The sequence below is a fragment of the Calidris pugnax genome, unplaced genomic scaffold (assembly GCF_001431845.1).
Source record: "Calidris pugnax isolate Ruff unplaced genomic scaffold, ASM143184v1 scaffold27, whole genome shotgun sequence".
Taxonomy (NCBI): Eukaryota; Metazoa; Chordata; class Aves; order Charadriiformes; family Scolopacidae; genus Calidris; species Calidris pugnax.
In genome coordinates this window covers 13,433,402-13,452,569 of record NW_015090893.1, presented here as the reverse complement: position 1 = coordinate 13,452,569, position 19,168 = coordinate 13,433,402, and the positions used below count along the sequence as shown (strand labels likewise).

Here is a 19,168-nt window from a genome sequence, read left to right as displayed (position 1 = left end):
TCCTCTCTCCTGTTTTCTTCGCTGCTAATGGATACTTTACTATTTAATTAGTGCAGCATGATCCAAATCCCATCAAAGTCAATAAAACTCTTTTCATTTATGCTAATGGGCTTTGGACCAACTCCTGAATTAGTACCAGAATCAAATAAAACACCCTCAGGAAAAAAATAGATACACCAAGCTTACACTTTAAAGTACAATCTTAAAACCTTCCTAAGGTTTTTACTTGCTTTAGAGTAAATCTCGTTATTGAACATCTCATCAAAACAGCTGGACAGCCCCTTCAGCCTGACTGAAGTGTCAGAAGGAACCTAAATGCGTGCATCGCTTCTCTGTGAAAAACCTTGCCAGGATGAGGACAGGAAAAGGTTCCATCTTCCTGAAGCTCCTCCTGTGGCTCCTGCATTGTGCAGGCATGTGAGGGTTCACCCTGTGGGAAGATAAATTTGGCAATACAACTGTGTTTATAAGGTCCTGCCCCCGGACACTTGTTATTTCTCTGGCACCGCCTTAGTTGTGCCAACACAGCGATCTGTCGGGCTGCTCTGAAGAAAACTTCACCAACGTGATTAACTCATTAAGGCTGTTTGGCCAGACAACATCCAGACCCAACCAAGTCCAACAGGGTAGGTTTAGATTGAACATTAGGAAAGAATTTTTCACCGAAAGAGTGATAGGGCATTGGAACAGGCTGCCCAGGGAGGTGGTGGAGTCACCATCCCTGGCTGTGTTTAAGGGCCGTTTAGATGCAGTGCTAAGGGACGTGGTGTAGGGGAGGACTTTGTAGAGTAGGGTAGATGGTTGGACTCGATGATCCCAAGGGTCTTTTTCAACCTAGACGATTCTATGATTCTATGAAGTGACACTGAGACGGTCAATGCCCAACTGAAGAAGGCTCTGTTGAGTGGAGCAGGCAGCATTGTATGTAATGAACTTCCGTAACCACTTCAATCAAATTAGCAGGCGAGAGCACCAGCTATTTTTATCCTACAGAGTAGAGAGAAGGCTTTCTGCTCTTAGACTATACCCCAGTCGCTGCAGAAATTAATGAACCACAAAGCAAGCAAAATGATACTATGTAAACAGGGATATTAAACCTTCTGCTGATACTTTTGACCTATTTCAGCAATACCATCCAAGCCACTCAAAGCCACTGCATCATTTCTTGCACAGCAGCATGCTTTAATTGACCGGCACATTAAATATCAAAGCTTTTTGCAAAGTTTAACCACAGAAATCACATTCAGAAATCACACCCCACCAGTGCTGACTCAGCGGCAGAGCCACAGAATAGTTTTTCAAATTCCCAAAAGCCCAAACAAAAGAACCAAACCTGCGCTGTTGGTTTGGACAGGGTTTTTAATTTCACACTAGTCAAGCCTGGCTGTGCAGCAGGCTGGGAGACAACTTTCCTTGAAAACAGCTTTGGCAGAACGTTAATAGAGAAGGAAAAAAAATTCAGGATGAGGATGAGAGGTGCTTTGGTCCCTTCGGGGCTGGAGGTGTGAACCTTTCCTGTGGAATCAATCACAGCAGCTCTGGAGGGGACTGTCCTGCAGCACACGGGATGCATTGGTGACGTGCACACGTGGCTCCAGCTCTCTGCTCCCATCTGCCCAGTGCCTCTGGGCAGCCCTGACTCACCTTATACCATCACGTGTACTGGTTTGTGAGATGCAAGAAGTTCACTTTGCTCTCAGGTGGAGTCAGTATTCCAGCCCTGCCCTGCAGACTGGTGCTGAGGATAAATGGGGACATCGCTTCTTGCTTCATTCGCCCTTCTGGAGGTACTTGTTAAAGGAGAATAGTCACTGAACAAGGATGTTGTTGTGAATGGCCAAGAAATACCATGTTTTCTGCTCATTCCTGATCTATGGGCTACTCATAAGCCATTCTCATCACCTCAGCACTCCAGTGCCAGGGCTCAGCACCCTGCCCTGCTGATACTGCTCAGATGTCTCTAACTGCTCTTTCCTTTGACCTTTTTTCTGACCCATCCCTTCCTCTCCCCCATATCACACACAGAGACAGTCATTTCACTGCTCTGAACGCTGTGCTCCTCTGCAGGAACCACAGTGCATTTTTCTCCAGTGAAGGAAGCATTTCCAGCCCATGAGGAGGAGAGAGGTACCACGCACCAGCCCAGCAGCAGCCTGCGGGGAGGTAGACTTTCAAACAATCTGTGTAGCTTTGGAATTCAAACCCGTTAACTGTGGTGGAACACATTAACTGCCTCTTGGCAGCAATTTCAAAGATGGCCATTTGCTCCACATTCCTCGGCAAAGGAGCGATGCTGACAAGGTCCCTGGCTCTGTGGAGGCAAGGAGTGAGAACCTACCAGCTCAACTGTCACCTAGAATAGCTTCAGGGAGGACCTCATCACAAGGAGAAAGCTCCCTCCACACAGATTACAAAACCCAAGTAATTAGGGCTAATCTAGCCAGTGCACCGTGCCGCCCTCTGGCACTGGGTAGCGCTTTCCTGTTTCAAGAAGCACCAAAAATTATAAATAGTATATTGGACTACCTGTGCAGTATTCTTCACAAAGTAAGTCTATTCCCAGAATCAACCATATTGTTCACTATAGCTGTCCTCTGATGCCATGGACAAAGGCAGCAGGTAAACTAGTCCAGGAAGAAAAAAAAACTCTCTTTATTAAGGACTAAGCCAGGTTCTTAGTGATATTCGAGCTCTAATTAATACCTGAAGAGTTTGGAGCAAAGGTAATTGTCTGCCCACTTTTGTCTCTCTGCTTTACCCCCCCTTCCCATCCGTGGGAAACACGAATGCATGGATGCTAAGGAAGCTTATGGAGACCAGCTACTGAATAACCACAGGACTCTCTACATCAAACTTCAGGCAACCTGCCCTCCTGCTATGTCCAGTGCCAGTGGTGATGGATATTCTTCTGATCAGTATGACAGAATGCCCCCAGCAATATTCACTAGGTGCATCACCAAAAGATAAAGTTTAACAGAATTTTGTTTAGTGCTTTTTCAAAAGGCTGGACAAAAGGCTGGCAAGGTAGCACGGAACCAAATGGGCAGCTTTATGACAAGATGCTCAATGCGTGTTTCTGTCACTGTGTTCTGCTCCCTCATAACACTGCAGCATCACAGCAAAGCCGTAAGGTCACTTCTACTAATTAGAAGTAGTCAAAAGTGCAACTCCACTGAAGCATCTTAATGCAATTTCAAAACTTCCCCAAGTTTCCAGCTTGGTAAAATGTTCCAGCACTTTCTAATCCACGTTCAGTTGCCCTCTTTGAATGCTAACAACTCCTCCATAAAGCAGCCTACGAAAGATCAGAACTTCCCCAGAGGAGACAGGGGTCAGTCTATCTTCATCGTTCTTTCCAAGGATACTTTAAAGCATCTCATGATTTGTCCCCAATAGCATCTAGGTCACTAAGCAGCCTCTATATATGAGGTTCTGTCTATGACTCTGCCTTCTTTAGTTAAGAATGTGATGTCCTAACAACAAAATAAAATTTAAACTTAGGGATTTAGTAGACTCCTTGCAAATATCAACACAGTATTAAGGCAATGGACTCAGTGGCACGGAGGAGGACTAAATTTCAGCTGATAGTTCTCTGACATCAGTGAAAAGCGGTCTTAATATAAACAAATATAAAATGAAAGAGAAAAACCCAACTATTTCCCACAGTGGGATAGCTAGAACATACTGTAGGACTTGCAAACAGTGATTCAATACTCCAAAATTACATCCTTGGCTTAAAGACTGCATGGAGTTCATTCTGAAAGTGCACTATAAAAATGTTACCTAGGCACAAACATTTCTTCAATCCACAAGTCAAAGCAGACACCTCTTTCAGTTACCCCAAAGGAACACAAATTGCCAGAAGCAGCTTAACCCTTCAAAGACCTAAGCATATCCACCACAGATGAATTTCACATTACTAACATTGTGTTTATTCAATAGTTTTTCCAGTGGTGTCATGATTTCTACGGGCTTGCATGGTAACATGAAAACGTCACAAAAATGACATCAGAATGGTCATTCAGAGACAGGAAGCCACGAGGTCTTCAGTCAGCCCATGCTTTTGAGTGAGAACAAACAGCGCTCACAGCTGGGTCTCTAACCCATCTGACCATTCATGACCGAGGACTCCGAGAACCTTCAAAGACCTGGGACCCCTGGTCTCCTCTTCCAATGCATTTCAGGATTTCCAAGTATGTAAACAAAAACTCTGAATATAAAATCTCATGTTAATAGTGCTAACTCATTCATGGATCTTGTGCATTCTTCTGCCCCCCATTAACGAGTGTATCTCTTTGCAAACCATGGTAGCCTGCAATCCAGACTGTCGGAGGAGGGCATGTCACCAGAAGAGTGTGAAAACATCTAATTACATAAGGCCAGGTCCTCAGCTAATGCAAAGTGACAGAGCTCCCAGAAATCCACGGAGACACGACGATGTAGATTAGCAGAGGTTTGGCTCATTATAATTGAATAGACCCAACTTCTAATTTTCCCATCTAGTGACAGATTGTTGGAATCCTGACCAGCAGAATCTCAGAGGGCAATGGGGAGTTGAAAGGAGATTGCATCAGAGAAAGTACTCCAGTTTGGCTGAAAGCATATTTATGATCCAGGAGTTTCAATTAGCTGTTGCTGAATTATCACAAAAGTCTGCTGAACAGATGTGCAATTAGAGGTTTTCTTATGTTGCTCTCTCTCATGACTTGGGGTGGTTTTTTGGTTGAGGAGGGGTTGGATTTAGCATTTGGGGGGTTTTTTGCAAGTGATGCTAGTTTTATTGAGGTCGGAGCCAATAATCTCAACTAGCCAGAGAAATCTCTTTCCACCATCACACCTCCAGCAGTGCAGAAGCAAAGAGGGGCAACCTCTGAAAGCAGGAAATCTGTCTCCTTTCTGGCCCCATCTTCATAGAAAGAAAGAGACAGCAGGGCTGTCAGAATGAGCCTGCAAATTCAAGGCAGCTGGAATTGCCTCATCCTCCTGGCATGGACAAGAGGAGGGTTTCTTCTGATCCCTCCCCCTCGCTTAATGCATCACCTCTTCTGTGGTGGGGATGTGGTGTGAGGCAGAAGGGGAAGAAGGTTTAGCAGAGCTATTTCAGTTTTAGAATCATGCAGTTCTGTCCTGTTCCATCCAGCAAACGGAACATAAACAGCAATGGGGAAAGCTGCACTTGAGCCTCTCGTACTCACCTCCCTCATCACCACCGCGCCAGGGGACAGAAAAGAAGGTGAACCACAAGGTTATGATGTGGAATACTCCAAGGCATGCTTTTTGTCCCAGATTTTTTGATAATCAACCTGCCCATATAATGCCAAAGGAAGCCAGTGAAACTAAACACGCTCACTTCAACAGCTTTGGAACAAATCCAAAGATCAGCCACTTGCCATAAGACCTCCCAGGCTTTAGTGCAAAATGATGCCGGACCATGACATATGAATTGACATAGATTATTTTTTTCTGTATGATTCTCTACTTAGATAAATGCAAGATTATACTATATTTTCACAGGTTCAGCATTTTAATTCTATTTTATAAGATGGTATGATTATTGTGGACCTTAATTTGACTGCAGAGAACTAACAAACAGCTTTATTTTCATAGTAAATTCATTACCCTTTCCTTCTGAGGAGTTTAAATTAATTCAAAACATCTTGTACTCTGTCTTGTCTTTCTTTACTTGTCTATTATTTATGCAGACTGAGCTTCATACTCCTCTTTCAGAGTGGTAAATCATCCTTTGATTAATCACATTTTTATACTTACTGCTTATGTCAGCCTTAATGTGCCGTAACTTTGCAAGCGAATGTAATATCGACAGACACCTCTTGCATTTATTTGGGGATTAAATATTTTGGTTTACTGATGAATGGTAGATCTGCCATTTTCACAATGAAACCTAAAACTATTAGGAAACTCTGATTTCAAGCTTTGTTATAAACCTGAAATCAATCCAAATTCATCCTTAAAACTTCTTCATCCCTAAGCTCTTTATTAGTATTGAACTGAGATGGTCTAAAATTTGTGCGTCTGGGTTTTGGGGTATTATTTTTGTTCCCAATAGGTAAAATATTGTGATCTTAGGCAGGTTCACACTGTTCTACAGGGAGGTGTTTTGAAAAGTTTCAAAGCCATACTTTTATCTAGCTATTACTTACTTTAAGTATTTGAAAATTTTGAGACATTTTCAGCCTTGCAAGCTTCAAAGCCTGCCAGCTTCCAGTATAACTCCTGTCACGTGAAAGAGCGTTGGCATGTGAAAGACTCTTGGCCCAGCTCAGCTGTCTTCATCATCAGGTAGTGATTTATTTCTCAAAGACTGTTTTTAAAATACATTCTGGTTTGCAGAATGCTTTCCAAACAACATCTCTCACATTCTTTCCACAGCTCCTCTGCTCAGGGAAAGAAAAATGCCTAGCAATTTTAACACTCCGAAGAATCAAGAAGTATATTCTCCTGCATATGAGTTGGATGAACATGATTTACCCAAAAGTCATGGTTTTAAACAAATAAAACCACTATTAAAACAGTAACCACAGCCTGTGCTGCCACCTATCCTTAGTTAATCTCTACATTTTCTGCAGGCTCTTTTTCCACTCCCAAACCACGGGCTCTGTCCTGCAAACAGGTCTGCCCTTCACCCGATGTCGTGGCCGTGGGCACTGGCCCTTGTACCAGCCTTGGGAGCCACACACCTGACCATGGGAGAGCACGCACGATGCATCTGCTTAGAGCAGGTGTTGGATGTTAGTACTGTCTTTTGCACATGGGGGGGAAATACCAGCAAAATTAGCAAATCTTCAGAGCAAAATCTGTGCTTTCCCTTCTAAATTCTATCATTTTACTGTACCTATACTAAAATTTAAATGGTTTATTACTATGTTTAGCTCTTGAAATATTTTAACTCCCAAGACAATAAGCCATATTATTTTGACTGTACAATATTCATTCTCTCATGCCAAAAAGCAGATGTGCAGAAGCACAACCTGAAAAAGAAACTCCTCCTGCAGGCCAGACTGTGCAAGAGTAGCACCAAACCTGCAATCCCTGTCCTTTTCAGTGCACAGTGTGCAAGTGCCTTTGGATGGGCTTGCCCAAGGGAGCTCATACATGCCCAGAGCTCCACTGGACAGGCTGGAAGCCCAGCAGCTCACAGCAAGAGAAGGAAGCAGGCCATTTCTTGGACTGCTTCCTGTAAATATTGCAAGTAATGGGGTAAAAGAACAGAGTGCAGGAAGAGCTGCTGGCCAGTCTGCTAGTTAGCCATTCTCCATTCATGTCAACTTCATTATCCTTACAGTGGCAGTAAATCAGAAAACACGTTAATAAAGGCTTAAAGGCTCAGGGCCTATGTCAAGATGTGGCACTGTGCTGTCCTAAAACCTCAGACAGTTATTTTGTTTTTCTCTTTTAAAGACCAGTGTAAATGTTGAGTATATGCCAGGTATTTCCTTCTAGTTTTCATGCTTCAAAAATCTTGTAGAAATAGCTCATTAAAAGGCAGTATCAGCAGCCACCTATAGTCAATACACCTCATGAAGGGAAATAACTTACATGCACTAAATTACCTGTATCTAGATAAAGGTAGAAGGAGCTCTTCTTATCCAAAAACATACCAATGATGTTCAACAACTCCTTCTCATTACAGGATTAGTGGGTTTCATGCTTAATTTCAGTGGAAAATAGATTGTAATCTGTCCCCTGAGGTCTATCGGGCTAGAGGTTAAATGCTGGGAAAAAGTGGTCTGACAATACAATGAAATTCAAACACAGAGGTGGCAACTACAGAAAAAGTTAAAGGGAATAACAGTAGGAAGGAAGTTGAAGTGGCTTTATTTATAGCTCACCATATCAAAAGAAAAGTGATAACACTGTACTTTACAGGTGTAAGAGTCAGAAAGTACCACTGACCCTGGGCAATTTCAACCTCTGAATTCTCCGTGGAGACACGCACGAGTGAAGAATTAATTGTATTTATTTATTTTGAAGGTCACAAGTGCAGCAATAAAGAGGCAAACCATTAAATTTGATATAAACCAGTATGAAGGGAATAAGAAAGAATATAAACTTGATGGGAACGCTGATAAACTGTAACACACTTACAGTACCAAGACGAAAGAGTTACAGCAAGTTGTGCAACTGGGACTTCAATTTTAGTAAGGCAAAGTTTTGGAAAACAGATTAGTAGATACAGTCCTACAAGGGAAATAAATAAATAAATAAATAAATGAAACAAAAAACAACCAAAACCAAGTATATACACTAGTGGTCAGGGCGGGTTCTCTCTGTGGCATCGGAGAAGCTAAAATGATACCACATTCAGCAACTGAATCTGCCCCACTTGAGGGGCATCCAGCCCACATAACATGTGCCAGTGGACAAACTCCCTCAGAAGTACACACCAGTCAGGAGAGAACCCTCTCTCTCGCTTTGTTTTTACCATCCAGCCACTTGCCTTTCCCTTCCAACTGCTTCTCCCACCCTCCCTTCCACCGTCAGGATGACTCTTCTCCTCCCCACAGCAGCAAATTCCACTCCTTTCTCTGATCCCGTAACACTCCCCTCCAATGGAGGTGGAATTTTACTGCACAGTTTAAAAAAAAAATAAAATTCAAGCAGAGCTCCAAAGCAAAAAGCCATCATCCACAGAGCAGAACAATCTGTTTGTCCAAAGCTGCAGTTTCAGCTTCCAGGGCTCAAAGGCACAAGTCAAGCTCCCTTAAATAGACCCATTTCTAAATCCTGAGAATAAGGATGTGGTTTCACAATACAGGCTGAGTCTATCTGTAACCAGAGGAGCAATCTCACCCTCCCTGCGCCCAGCTGAGGGCATTCCCACTTTCATCCCTCTGCCTGTACAAATGTCCATCTCACCCCACAGAGAACCAGTCCAAGCTGCTAAACTGGCAGGCAGCAGCTTGCTGGTTTGGCCCCTCACCCTCTGGGTTAACGTATGGTGGAGTAAGATGAGCAATGGGCAGGGGAGGAATGGGGGCAGGAACAGGGAGCAGGATTACCCCTCTCAGCAGAATGAGATGCTCAGAGAGACTCACCTCTACTGTAAAACGATGCCTTCAAAACAACAATTTTGAAGTGATTTTCACTGGCCTGGTGATTTTTGAGACTTAAAGAAACACAACTTACATTTCTTTGTCTTTTCCTTCAGGGAAACTCCCACTTAAAAACATTTACTTTAAACAGAAAACAGTTACTTAGAAGAAAAAGGAAAAAAATTATTGCTGAGATTCACACTAAATGACTCCAGGAACTCCAGATTTGAAGAAAGTACCAGACATTTTGAGACCTGGGAATAACTCAGAAGATCTATAGCAGAGACTGTGATTTAGATATGAGAAAGCAACGTGCTCTTCAGCACTTGAAGAGGACACTCTTCTTTTCAATGTTACAGTTTAATGGAACGGTGCTGAAAATAGCGTGTGAAATGTGGGCCTTTCATTTTGCAGACTATTAAAACTGGGAACCCGCTGTGTCAAGACTCTGCAAACAAAGATGAATTTCAAACACACACAGATAAAGGGGCTCAGAAAGCAGATGTGATACGTTAAAGAACTTAGTGAAATTTGGGAAGAAGGAAAGCAGTAAGGGGAGAAGGTGATCTGAAATAGAGGGTGTGCACATCAGAGCTATTCACGAGAAATAAATGCAAGGTTGTGCAACCCCCTACAAGAGACTGAAGACCTGCTCCCTCATTCTCTGTTTTAATCAGACCCAGTATGAGAAATGTCCTAGTGTGCAATTAAGTAGTGACATGACCTGCTTGCAAAGCAACAGTCACCATCAATAACAAGTGCTCAGAAATAGGTCGAATAAAATACTGGTGTGATTTGTGGAGGAAAGGTCTTGCTCCATGCAACTGCTAGAATTCTGGTTGATCCAAAAAAATATTTTCCAACCTTCTGTGGCAAAAGGTAAACATGTAATTAACACAAAACATGGGAATGTCTTGCCATTTGAAGGAGTCTCTGCTGTTAAATTCTCAGGGAATACCGGCACACCTTTCCGCACCATGAGGAAGCACTGAGCTGGTAACTAAGTAAGCCAATAGGAGTTTTCAAGGGACACACCTTTGGAAGCTGAAGAGGGACAGATATCTCAAAATAGGTGTTCTGCTTATCCCAGAAAGTAATTATGACCTTATCAAAATTAGTTACTATATTTAGGTCTTTCAAGATGGAAAGTAGAAGGAGCCATTAGGCACATTTTCTTGGATGTACATGGTTTAATGTTCTGGTTGGAAAATTAGTTCTAGGGTGGTCGAAGAGAACAGTGCAGCTGAGATACTACCACAATGAGGACAACACAACACAAGGTCAAATAGGACATAAGGAAATACCTATCTTTTATCCAAAGGCCTACAACATACCATGAAGATACCGGTTTTGCTTGCCTGAGGATATTCTGTCCAGATGGTGTCCACCTGTATGATGTAGGAAATGACTTTGCTCTCAGATAAAACGTAGGTGAGATGATCCGTGCACAGAAGATGCAAAGCAAAAAAATAGTACTTACTGATGACAGAGTCTCTTTTGAGGACAGCAAAATGAGGATAATTTACTCCAGTTAGAGGCTGAATCATAGTGTTTACGCTCTCTGTGTTTCAGAATATAACATTTAAAAGGGAATGTCTCTGCAATTTACACAGCAGAAGGGGCTGTGCAACTAGGCTAGTGTTGGCCAGGGCCATGAACAGAGAAACCCAGAGGATGGGTGATGAAGTAAAGTCTCTGTCCTGTGAAAATATATGGATATGCTTGAGCGTTAGGCATCAAAATAGCTCCCCTGCTTTCTCTCAGGCAACGCAGGACTTTTATCAAAATAGCTCCCCTGCTTTCTCTCAGGCAATGCAGGACTTTTATATCACATGTGTGGAAGTGGATGTGCAGGTGGGCTCTGATTGTGCTAAAATTTACATACACGCTTGGCTTAAGCATGTAGAGACCCCAGCTGAATTCGAAAGACCACATGGGTTAATGGAGATCCCACTTTACTCACCTACAGAGGAAGGGCTGCTGTTTTCTTATAGAGAATAGCTTTTAAATTTCATTCTATGGTGTCACAGGAATTACTTGCATTTCTCCTGCCACTGTATTATAGCTCTACTTGTCCAAAAAGAAAAAAGCCTACAGTGGTTTTTGCCATAACGCAAAAAACAGATGGCAACTTTGGTTTGATTTTGTTTTAATTTAAAGAGAAAATGCTCCCAAATGAAGAGATCATAAATGCCAACTTTTAATCAACTAAAAATGGATGCAACCCAATCATAATGTAAATGCTAAGAACTAAGAATACCAAAAAAACAAAGAATTACTGGAATTATTTGTAGCAGGCATCTGTTTTAACTGTCAGGCATTCGACCTGACCAGACTTTGAAGGCAATATTGTGCTACCTTGAGTTCTGCTTTTTTGCTACATCACAAACCAGTGTAATCCAAAAAACAGATAAAACAGAAACAGAACTAAATTGTAAATCCATATGAAAGCAGGAGATGGATGTCTAAAAGAAAAAATGACACAGTTATATAAGCATGTTTGTCTTCTGGTGTATTCACTGTGAGCAGATCCTTCACCCTCTTATCCTGGTAAATTACATGATCCATCTAAGGTGAGTTAGATTCAACTTCAGCTCCGTGGCCAGTTTCAAGAAGGCATCTCTGTCAGGAAGGTATTTAAGAATATAACCTTGAAAATCACTGACTTCAAAGAGCTCAATCTCATGCTCAAAGTGAGGCAGGATTATAATAAGCAAGGATAGATTTCACAAGGCGTTTAAATGTCTTCAGGAATGCAGGGAACTTGGTAAGATGGAGGGGAGATATTCCTCCAGGAATGAGAACGGTGGGCATTTCACATGAGGAGTTTGAATTGCTCTCAGGAAACACCATTGACTGAATCTGGAACCTGCATTCCTACACTTACATTTACATGATGGGCCTAAAATTGGATTATATGAATACTTCCCGGTAAAATAAAGATCAGGCATTCGACCTGACCAGACTTTGAAGGCAATATTGTGCTACCTTGAGTTCTGCTTTTTTGCTACATCACAAACCAGTGTAATCCAAAAAACAGATAAAAAAGAAACAGAACTAAATTGTAAATCCATATGAAAGCAGGAGATGGATGTCTAAAAGAAAAAATGACACAGTTATATAAGCATGTTTGTCTTCTGGTGTATTCACTGTGAGCAGATCCTTCACCCTCTTATCCTGGTAAATTACATGATCCGTCTAAGGTGAGTTAGATTCAACTTCAGCTCCGTGGCCAGTTTCAAGAAGGCATCTCTGTCAGGAAGGTATTTAAGAATATAACCTTGAAAATCACTGACTTCAAAGAGCTCAATCTCATGCTCAAAGTGAGGCAGGATTATAATAAGCAAGGATAGATTTCACAAGGCGTTTAAATGTCTTCAGGAATGCAGGGAACTTGGTAAGATGGAGGGGAGATATTCCTCCAGGAATGAGAACGGTGGGCATTTCACATGAGGAGTTTGAATTGCTCTCAGGAAACACCATTGACTGAATCTGGAACCTGCATTCCTACATTTACATTTACATGATGGGCCTAAAATTGGGTTATATGAATACTTCCCTGCAAAATAAAGGCTGCAGAAAATAAAAATATTTCACTATGATTTTAAAACAGTGAGGAAAAGTATTAATACAAACAATGTATAACAAAGTCGTGGGGCAATTGACAGGCGTGCACTTACATTAACAGTAGTCAAAGCACCAGTCAGTCCCTGCAGATTCATGACTGGCTCTTACAGTGAATGTATCACCATAAACCCACCCAGGTCAGCCCGGTCCTACAGTTACTATTAGCATTGTGCATGAGTCTAAAAAGCATTGCTGGCTTCCCAAGCATTTCTAGAAGAAATAGCATCTGGGCAGGCAGCCAACCACCAGGCTTCTCTCAAACAGTTTGTGAGGGTTATTACAGCATACAGTAAAGACTGAAATGTTGTAGAGCAAACCCTGCCTATTTTATCACATGAGAAGAAACACTTATGTCCATTACACCAGTAAGGCGACTATGGCTTGGTACCCCAAGACATGTAACACTTACAGTTCCCTAGGAAAACATACAATCATAAATGTCCTGAACAGCTTACTTTCTGTATGTCCACTTCTAATAACTTCCCATTTTGATGAAAATATAGGGACATTTTTGGACAACTGATATTTTAACCTTTAAAAAAGGAAGAGGATTATACTAATGAAGCAGAGCTAAGACGTGATGTTGTGTTATTGAAACTGATGTTCCTCTATTTGCTTCAGTGGGTGCTAGATCATACTGATTATTCAACCTGAAGCCATGATCCTCAGTCTTTCAGGATCCTGTCAGTAAGTCTAACGCTGCACTGCAGCCTAATTTAATCATGTGCTCATTATCCATACCAGATGCAGTGTTTGTATTGTGTTTCTCCAGTATCTGCTTGTGTTTAAGTACACATTCTAGTCCACAGACTACGAATGTTATGAGGAGACTGGGAAAGAGTTTATGTCTCTACAGTTCCACAACCAAATACTGCCATCCTTTCAACCTGAAGAAGACACTTTTCTCACATCAACCTCAAGCATTGCAGAAATATTTATCAAAATCAGAAATCCAGATGCATAAAACGTTCCTCTGCAACGGCAGGTTCATCTGCTGGGGTGAAGAATGGGAGTTCCTAAAGTTAAGGCAATAATACAGGAGGACTGTCATAATTCCAACTCTTAATTGTTTTATGGCATTTTTACAGACTCTGAGCACTTCTCCTTCACAACTAACCTTTGGAGAGGACAGCCAGCTCCACATCCTCCAGCTGCGTCCACAAGTAAGGATCTGGCCAAGGACCAAGAACGTACTCAAAGTGCAGTGTCTTCCACAATGGACTGCAGGTCACGGACAGCTGATTATGTCGGTTCTGCCCACGCAGTGGAAAATTAGTTTGAATGCTATCACGCCAACCAAGAAGATACCAAGTTGTCCAGAGTAGTTTTATCTTAAGTGGGAAAGCTTTCACAAAACTTTTTTTTTAATATGGTAAAAATCCCATCCATAATTCAGAGCTGTTAAAAAAACCTATTGATTAGTTTTAACTTTCCAATGATTTGCAAAGACCCATTTCAGCTCTGAAAACACACCTAGATTGCATACTTCAGAAATTCTCTCTATCTGTCTCTGATTTGATTTTTAGATCAATAAAACTAATTTTGTCATTGACTTTGTTATAGACAACTGGGAGGACCCTAACTAATTACGTATCTCCTCAGTCTGGGCAGCAGATAATTCTGTATATGTATTTACTGTACTTTTTCATTTTTTTAGAATTATTGCAGATTAAAAGCCTTCATCATTTACAGTACCGTTCAAAAATCTGCTTGCAGATCTACTATTTTCATGTAAATCCCTTCCAGTAACTTCTCATTTTGGCAATATCAACACCACCAGACTCTTCTCAGACAATAATTGGAAAATAAGACAAAGTTGGCAGTAAAGTGCAAACCAAAGGGGATGTTCAGAGGAAATAACATCAGAAGTTGGCAAGGTGGCAGATGCATTCACTGACTTGAACCAGATTCAGTCAACAAAAGGTTGCAATGTAAAGAACAAACTATGAAGCCCCAGTTCAAATATTATTTCAGCCCTAATGCCTGGATGCAAAAGCTGGAAGCCCACCAGAAGCAGAGACAGATGTCAAAAGCAAGCACTTCAAGAAAATACTAGGAATTAGATGAAGCAAGTTTAGAACAAGCAACTCTAACACTTGTCAGTTGACAAGTCAGTTGTCAGACAGATCCACCATCCCTATCTCCAGAGTAACCTAGAAAAAGAGGTAGAAGTACTTGCGATATTGGCCGTGGCATGTATATTGTTAGGCAACTGAAAGAAAATCCATGATACTACTGAATTTCTCCACTGAAGTAAACTAGGTGTGAAGAAAAAAAGGAGCACAGAAAACCAGTTTGAATTGCTTTGTCCGTGTCTTTGTTGACATATGAAATACCAATAAACCTGAGAATAACATAGAGCCCAGTGGTCTCTAAGAAGGTCTTGCTAGAATGTCATCTAAGAACATTGCTCAATATTCCTTGCAAACACAAGAAATACAAAGGTAAACAGAGAGACAGTTAAGTGCAGTATTAATTTCAGGGGCTTAGTTGCTCATTATTGCTGTCCATGGACCAGTAGCTTTTGGGGAAGCACTTCCATTTCTTGGAGTTTGTGTAATTCTATTGGTATTTGTTTTAAACTCTCCCCCTACAAGAAACAAAGAAAGAAACGGAGATGGAGGGAATGGGTAGAGATGGAACATAGTACCCAAGGGATTGGAGTTCAATTTGTTGTTCCACAACAGATTTACTGCACAATCTCAGGCAAATCATTACAGCCAGATGCTTAAAGGTATTGAGGTAATGCTTCCTGCAGGAAGGCTTCAGTGACCTGGGCAAAACCAAACATGGTCCGGGCCAACAACATTTACAATGTAGATAGGCACCAGAGGAAACAGTAAGTCATTTCCAAATGTTTCAGCAGAATCACAGAAGTTGTAGTGCCACGTGAAAACTGGCGTGACATCCAGATTAGAATATGGCAGCTCTCACACTAGACCAATTCTCCTGCTTCTTCTAATGAAAACAAGAATACTGGAAAGAGGCAGGTACATAGGTTGTGGACACAGATTGAAAGCTAAAATTCTTTCTCTTCCTGGATTCTAGCCACTTATGAGTGCCATTGGGTTGAGGCCTGCCTTCATTCCTTTGCGTTTGAGAAGTTACTTCCAAATGCAAAAAGAAGCTCCCCCATTGCCCTTACAGTCACCACCTGAGCTGGCGAGAAGAGCCAGCGTGAGGCAAGCAGCAGCCATCAAAACATCTTCCTCCACCTTTCAGCACAGAGGAAGAAGAGCTTTGGCTCCACCCCAGTTCTGCAATGCCCAGAGCAAGCAAATTTTGCCTTACACAAAATGATCTGTGCTGGGTATGGGGAGAGCCAAGGTCTTCTGCATCCCCACCAGAGGCAGCCTGCAGGAGCATGCTCTGCTTTCCCAATTGCTCTTTTTGCTGATGTTCCTCTTGCCCTCAGACAGCTGCCCACATCAAACAACTGCTACATTAAAACCCGCTTCTCAAAACAGGAATGCACATGGCTACAAGAAACCACAGGAAAGGAAAGAGTAAGGGGAAAAGTATTTGATTCCCTTCTATTCTCAGATAGCCAACATGCTATCTCCATACATGTTATCTTCTTGGCACGGCAAACGAACAACCTTCTGTGATTAAATAAATAGAAATGCAACGGACTCATACTGGCTTTTTATGCAGAGAACAGAATGCATTAAAATTAATTAATCTCAAAATAATGAATTCTAAAGGGTATAGCAAGGAAATATCGGTTGGAAAAACTGTTCATTATCAAAAATATAGCCCTTTTCTCACTGAACTAATTGCTGTGCAGTAATTACTGTTCAAATGATACTATGACAGTTGAGGATGTCAGGGACAAACAGTTGTAATTCGACTGCTGAACACGCACTCCAGAAGAGAAAGCTGCAGCAAGTTTTAAAACACACAGCTTTGCAAAATGCATCACAGAGAGCTGTTTTGCTTGTAAAACTCAAACTCTTTCGCTACTTTCCGTCAATTACTTCATTAGGCACTAAAACTCACCAAGTGAAAGATCCATGAAAACTGACTCTGAATAAATTAAAATTTTCCAGGGCAAAACCATATTTTACCTATCACGCGTTTCCAAGGCAGTTCAGCCCATTATTTGGGGTTAACTCTTCTAAAATTTCCCTTGGCAGACTGGAAAAGTGGACGAGGATGCCGAGAATGTGCCATTTCATCCTCTTGTTTCAAAGCATCAGCCACCTCAAGCAACTTTTACAACAAATGAACACAAATCTTGGCTTCAGCAGCTCTGTTCCAGAGTAGCTACCACCGAGCATGTGCTCAAACTTCTAGTGCCGCCGCCTGTAAAGCAGCGCCTGGTGCAGCGCAGCTATTCCCACACAAGGGAACATTAGTTAATTTGCATTCACAGTTACCATATGAGGTGTGAGTTTCTGACAGTCCACACATTTTATATTTAAAGGCTGTAGGAAATTAATGTCATTATCTTTGATATAATAACAAAAGTTAACTTACCAGCCCATCGCAATTGCTGATTGCGACCGAAGCGTTTGGCAAATCAGTGATATCCCCAACATAGAGGCAATTCCCATAGAGAGGTTCAATGTGAGTCTCCTCAGAGTCCTCCTGCCATTCAACTGTTGCTCCCGGGGCCACCAGCCTGGAGTTTGGCCGCAACCTGAAGTGAAACTCTCTTCCGAAAACGGTGACATTGTAAAATATTTGCTCATTTGCTGCTTCGTGTTGCAAGCCCTCCGCAGCTCTCCTGAAGCGCGCTTTTGGCGGTCCAGACACCAGGTGGGATAGGAACCTGCCCTCTGAATCGGTGCTGGTGGGGATGACAAGGCTGTACTCCTCTATATTCCTCAGAATTGGATCTTTAGAGGGAGAAAGCAAGAGAGGAGAGAGATACTAGAACTAAACATATCCTGATGCCGCGGGATTTTTATTCCATTATTCATTAGCACAGCAGACACTTACATAAGGCAGATGGACACTGCACTCTATACAGGCACCGGCATGAAGTGTGCAGAGTTCATTCAAACTTGCCTTTTGCTCCCCAAAACCCCAGACGGCAGCGTGAAACTCCCCACCCAGCAGGGACCCCGCACTTCTGCCCACGCAACAGGGACCCGCTCCTCTCTGCCCCCCCAGCCGGGACCCCGCACTCCAGCCCAGCCGGTCAGCGCCCGGGTCGCCTCGGGGACTTTGTGGCTACCGGGGTGGCCAGCGATGAGCAGAGGGACGCTGATGGACTTCGGGACAGCTCGGAGGGGCAAGGGGGTAAGGGTTTGGGTGTGCAGGTGGCAAGCCCGCAAAGGAAAGGCACGTCCCGCACACTACCCCCGGGGCTGCGGGGACGAGTCGAGCGGTGATGGGGAGTCAGCGGGAACCCCGGGAGTTTAGGACGGCGGCGACAGCCGGGGCAGGAGGAGGAGGAGGAGGAGGCAGACGAGCTGCCATGTGCTTCATCCCGCACGGGGAACTCCAGGCACCGAGCCCTCCCCGCCGGGGCTCGCCCCCTTTGCGGGGCAGACAGCGGGCGGCCGCGGGGCTGCGGGCACCGGCGCAGCGCTGGTGACAGCGTCCCTTCCCCGCCGGCGGCGCGGGTGCCCCTGTCCCCGTCCCCGTCCCCGTCCCTGTCCCCGTCCTCGCCTGCCGCTTGCAGGAAACAACTGGAAACCCGGCAAAAGTAGCCGCAGAAGAAGTTCCCGGGGAGCGGAAAGCCGCCGGGGCGGGCGAGGAGCCGCGACTTCAGACGGGCGGGTTGCAAAGGCACCGGCGGCGGGGCAAAGCCAGCAGCCCAAAAGACGGCGGGGGCTGCCCCGGCGTGTCGGCGGAGACCTACCTGTGTCCCCGGGGCGCCGCAGGGCGCCGGCGGGCAGGGAGAGCGCGCAGCAGAGCAGGAGGCAGGCGATGCCCGCGGGAGGGTCCATCGCGGCGGTCCCGGTCCGACGCGGGGGGCCGGCGCCCGGGCTGCCCGCAGCCGACCGAGCGCCGCGCCTCCCGCAGCCGGGGCGGGCCAAGCGGCAGCCCCGCTCCGCTCCTCTCCGCGCCTCTCCGCGCCTCTCAGGGCTGCCCCGCGCCCCGCCGCCCGCGCATTCGCCCACTTTGTGGCTACCGGGGTGGCCAGCGATGAGCAGAGGGACGCTGATGGACTTCGGGACAGCTCGGAGGGGCAAGGGGGTAAGGGTTTGGGTGTGCAGGTGGCAAGCCCGCAAAGGAAAGGCACGTCCCGCACACTACCCCCGGGGCTGCGGGGACGAGTCGAGCGGTGATGGGGAGTCAGCGGGAACCCCGGGAGTTTAGGACGGCGGCGACAGCCGGGGCAGGAGGAGGAGGAGGAGGAGGCAGACGAGCTGCCATGTGCTTCATCCCGCACGGGGAACTCCAGGCACCGAGCCCTCCCCGCCGGGGCTCGCCCCCTTTGCGGGGCAGACAGCGGGCGGCCGCGGGGCTGCGGGCACCGGCGCAGCGCTGGTGACAGCGTCCCTTCCCCGCCGGCGGCGCGGGTGCCCCTGTCC

At 44.4% G+C, this 19,168-nt stretch overlaps 1 protein-coding gene across 1 annotated transcript in view; it reads right to left on the bottom strand.

Moving 5' to 3' along the window:
* ADAMTS2 (ADAM metallopeptidase with thrombospondin type 1 motif 2) overlaps positions 1 to 18,682 on the bottom strand; it is a 189,442-nt gene extending 170,760 nt beyond the window's left edge. The window contains exons 1-2 of the mRNA XM_014948231.1: positions 18,493 to 18,682; positions 17,160 to 17,521 (exon numbers count right to left, since the gene is read on the bottom strand). Coding sequence (XP_014803717.1) covers positions 17,160 to 17,521; positions 18,493 to 18,580 — 450 coding nt within the window. The 5' untranslated portion in view covers positions 18,581 to 18,682. The remainder of the gene's footprint in view (positions 1 to 17,159; positions 17,522 to 18,492) is intronic.
* Between the last annotated feature and the right edge of the window lie 486 nt (positions 18,683 to 19,168).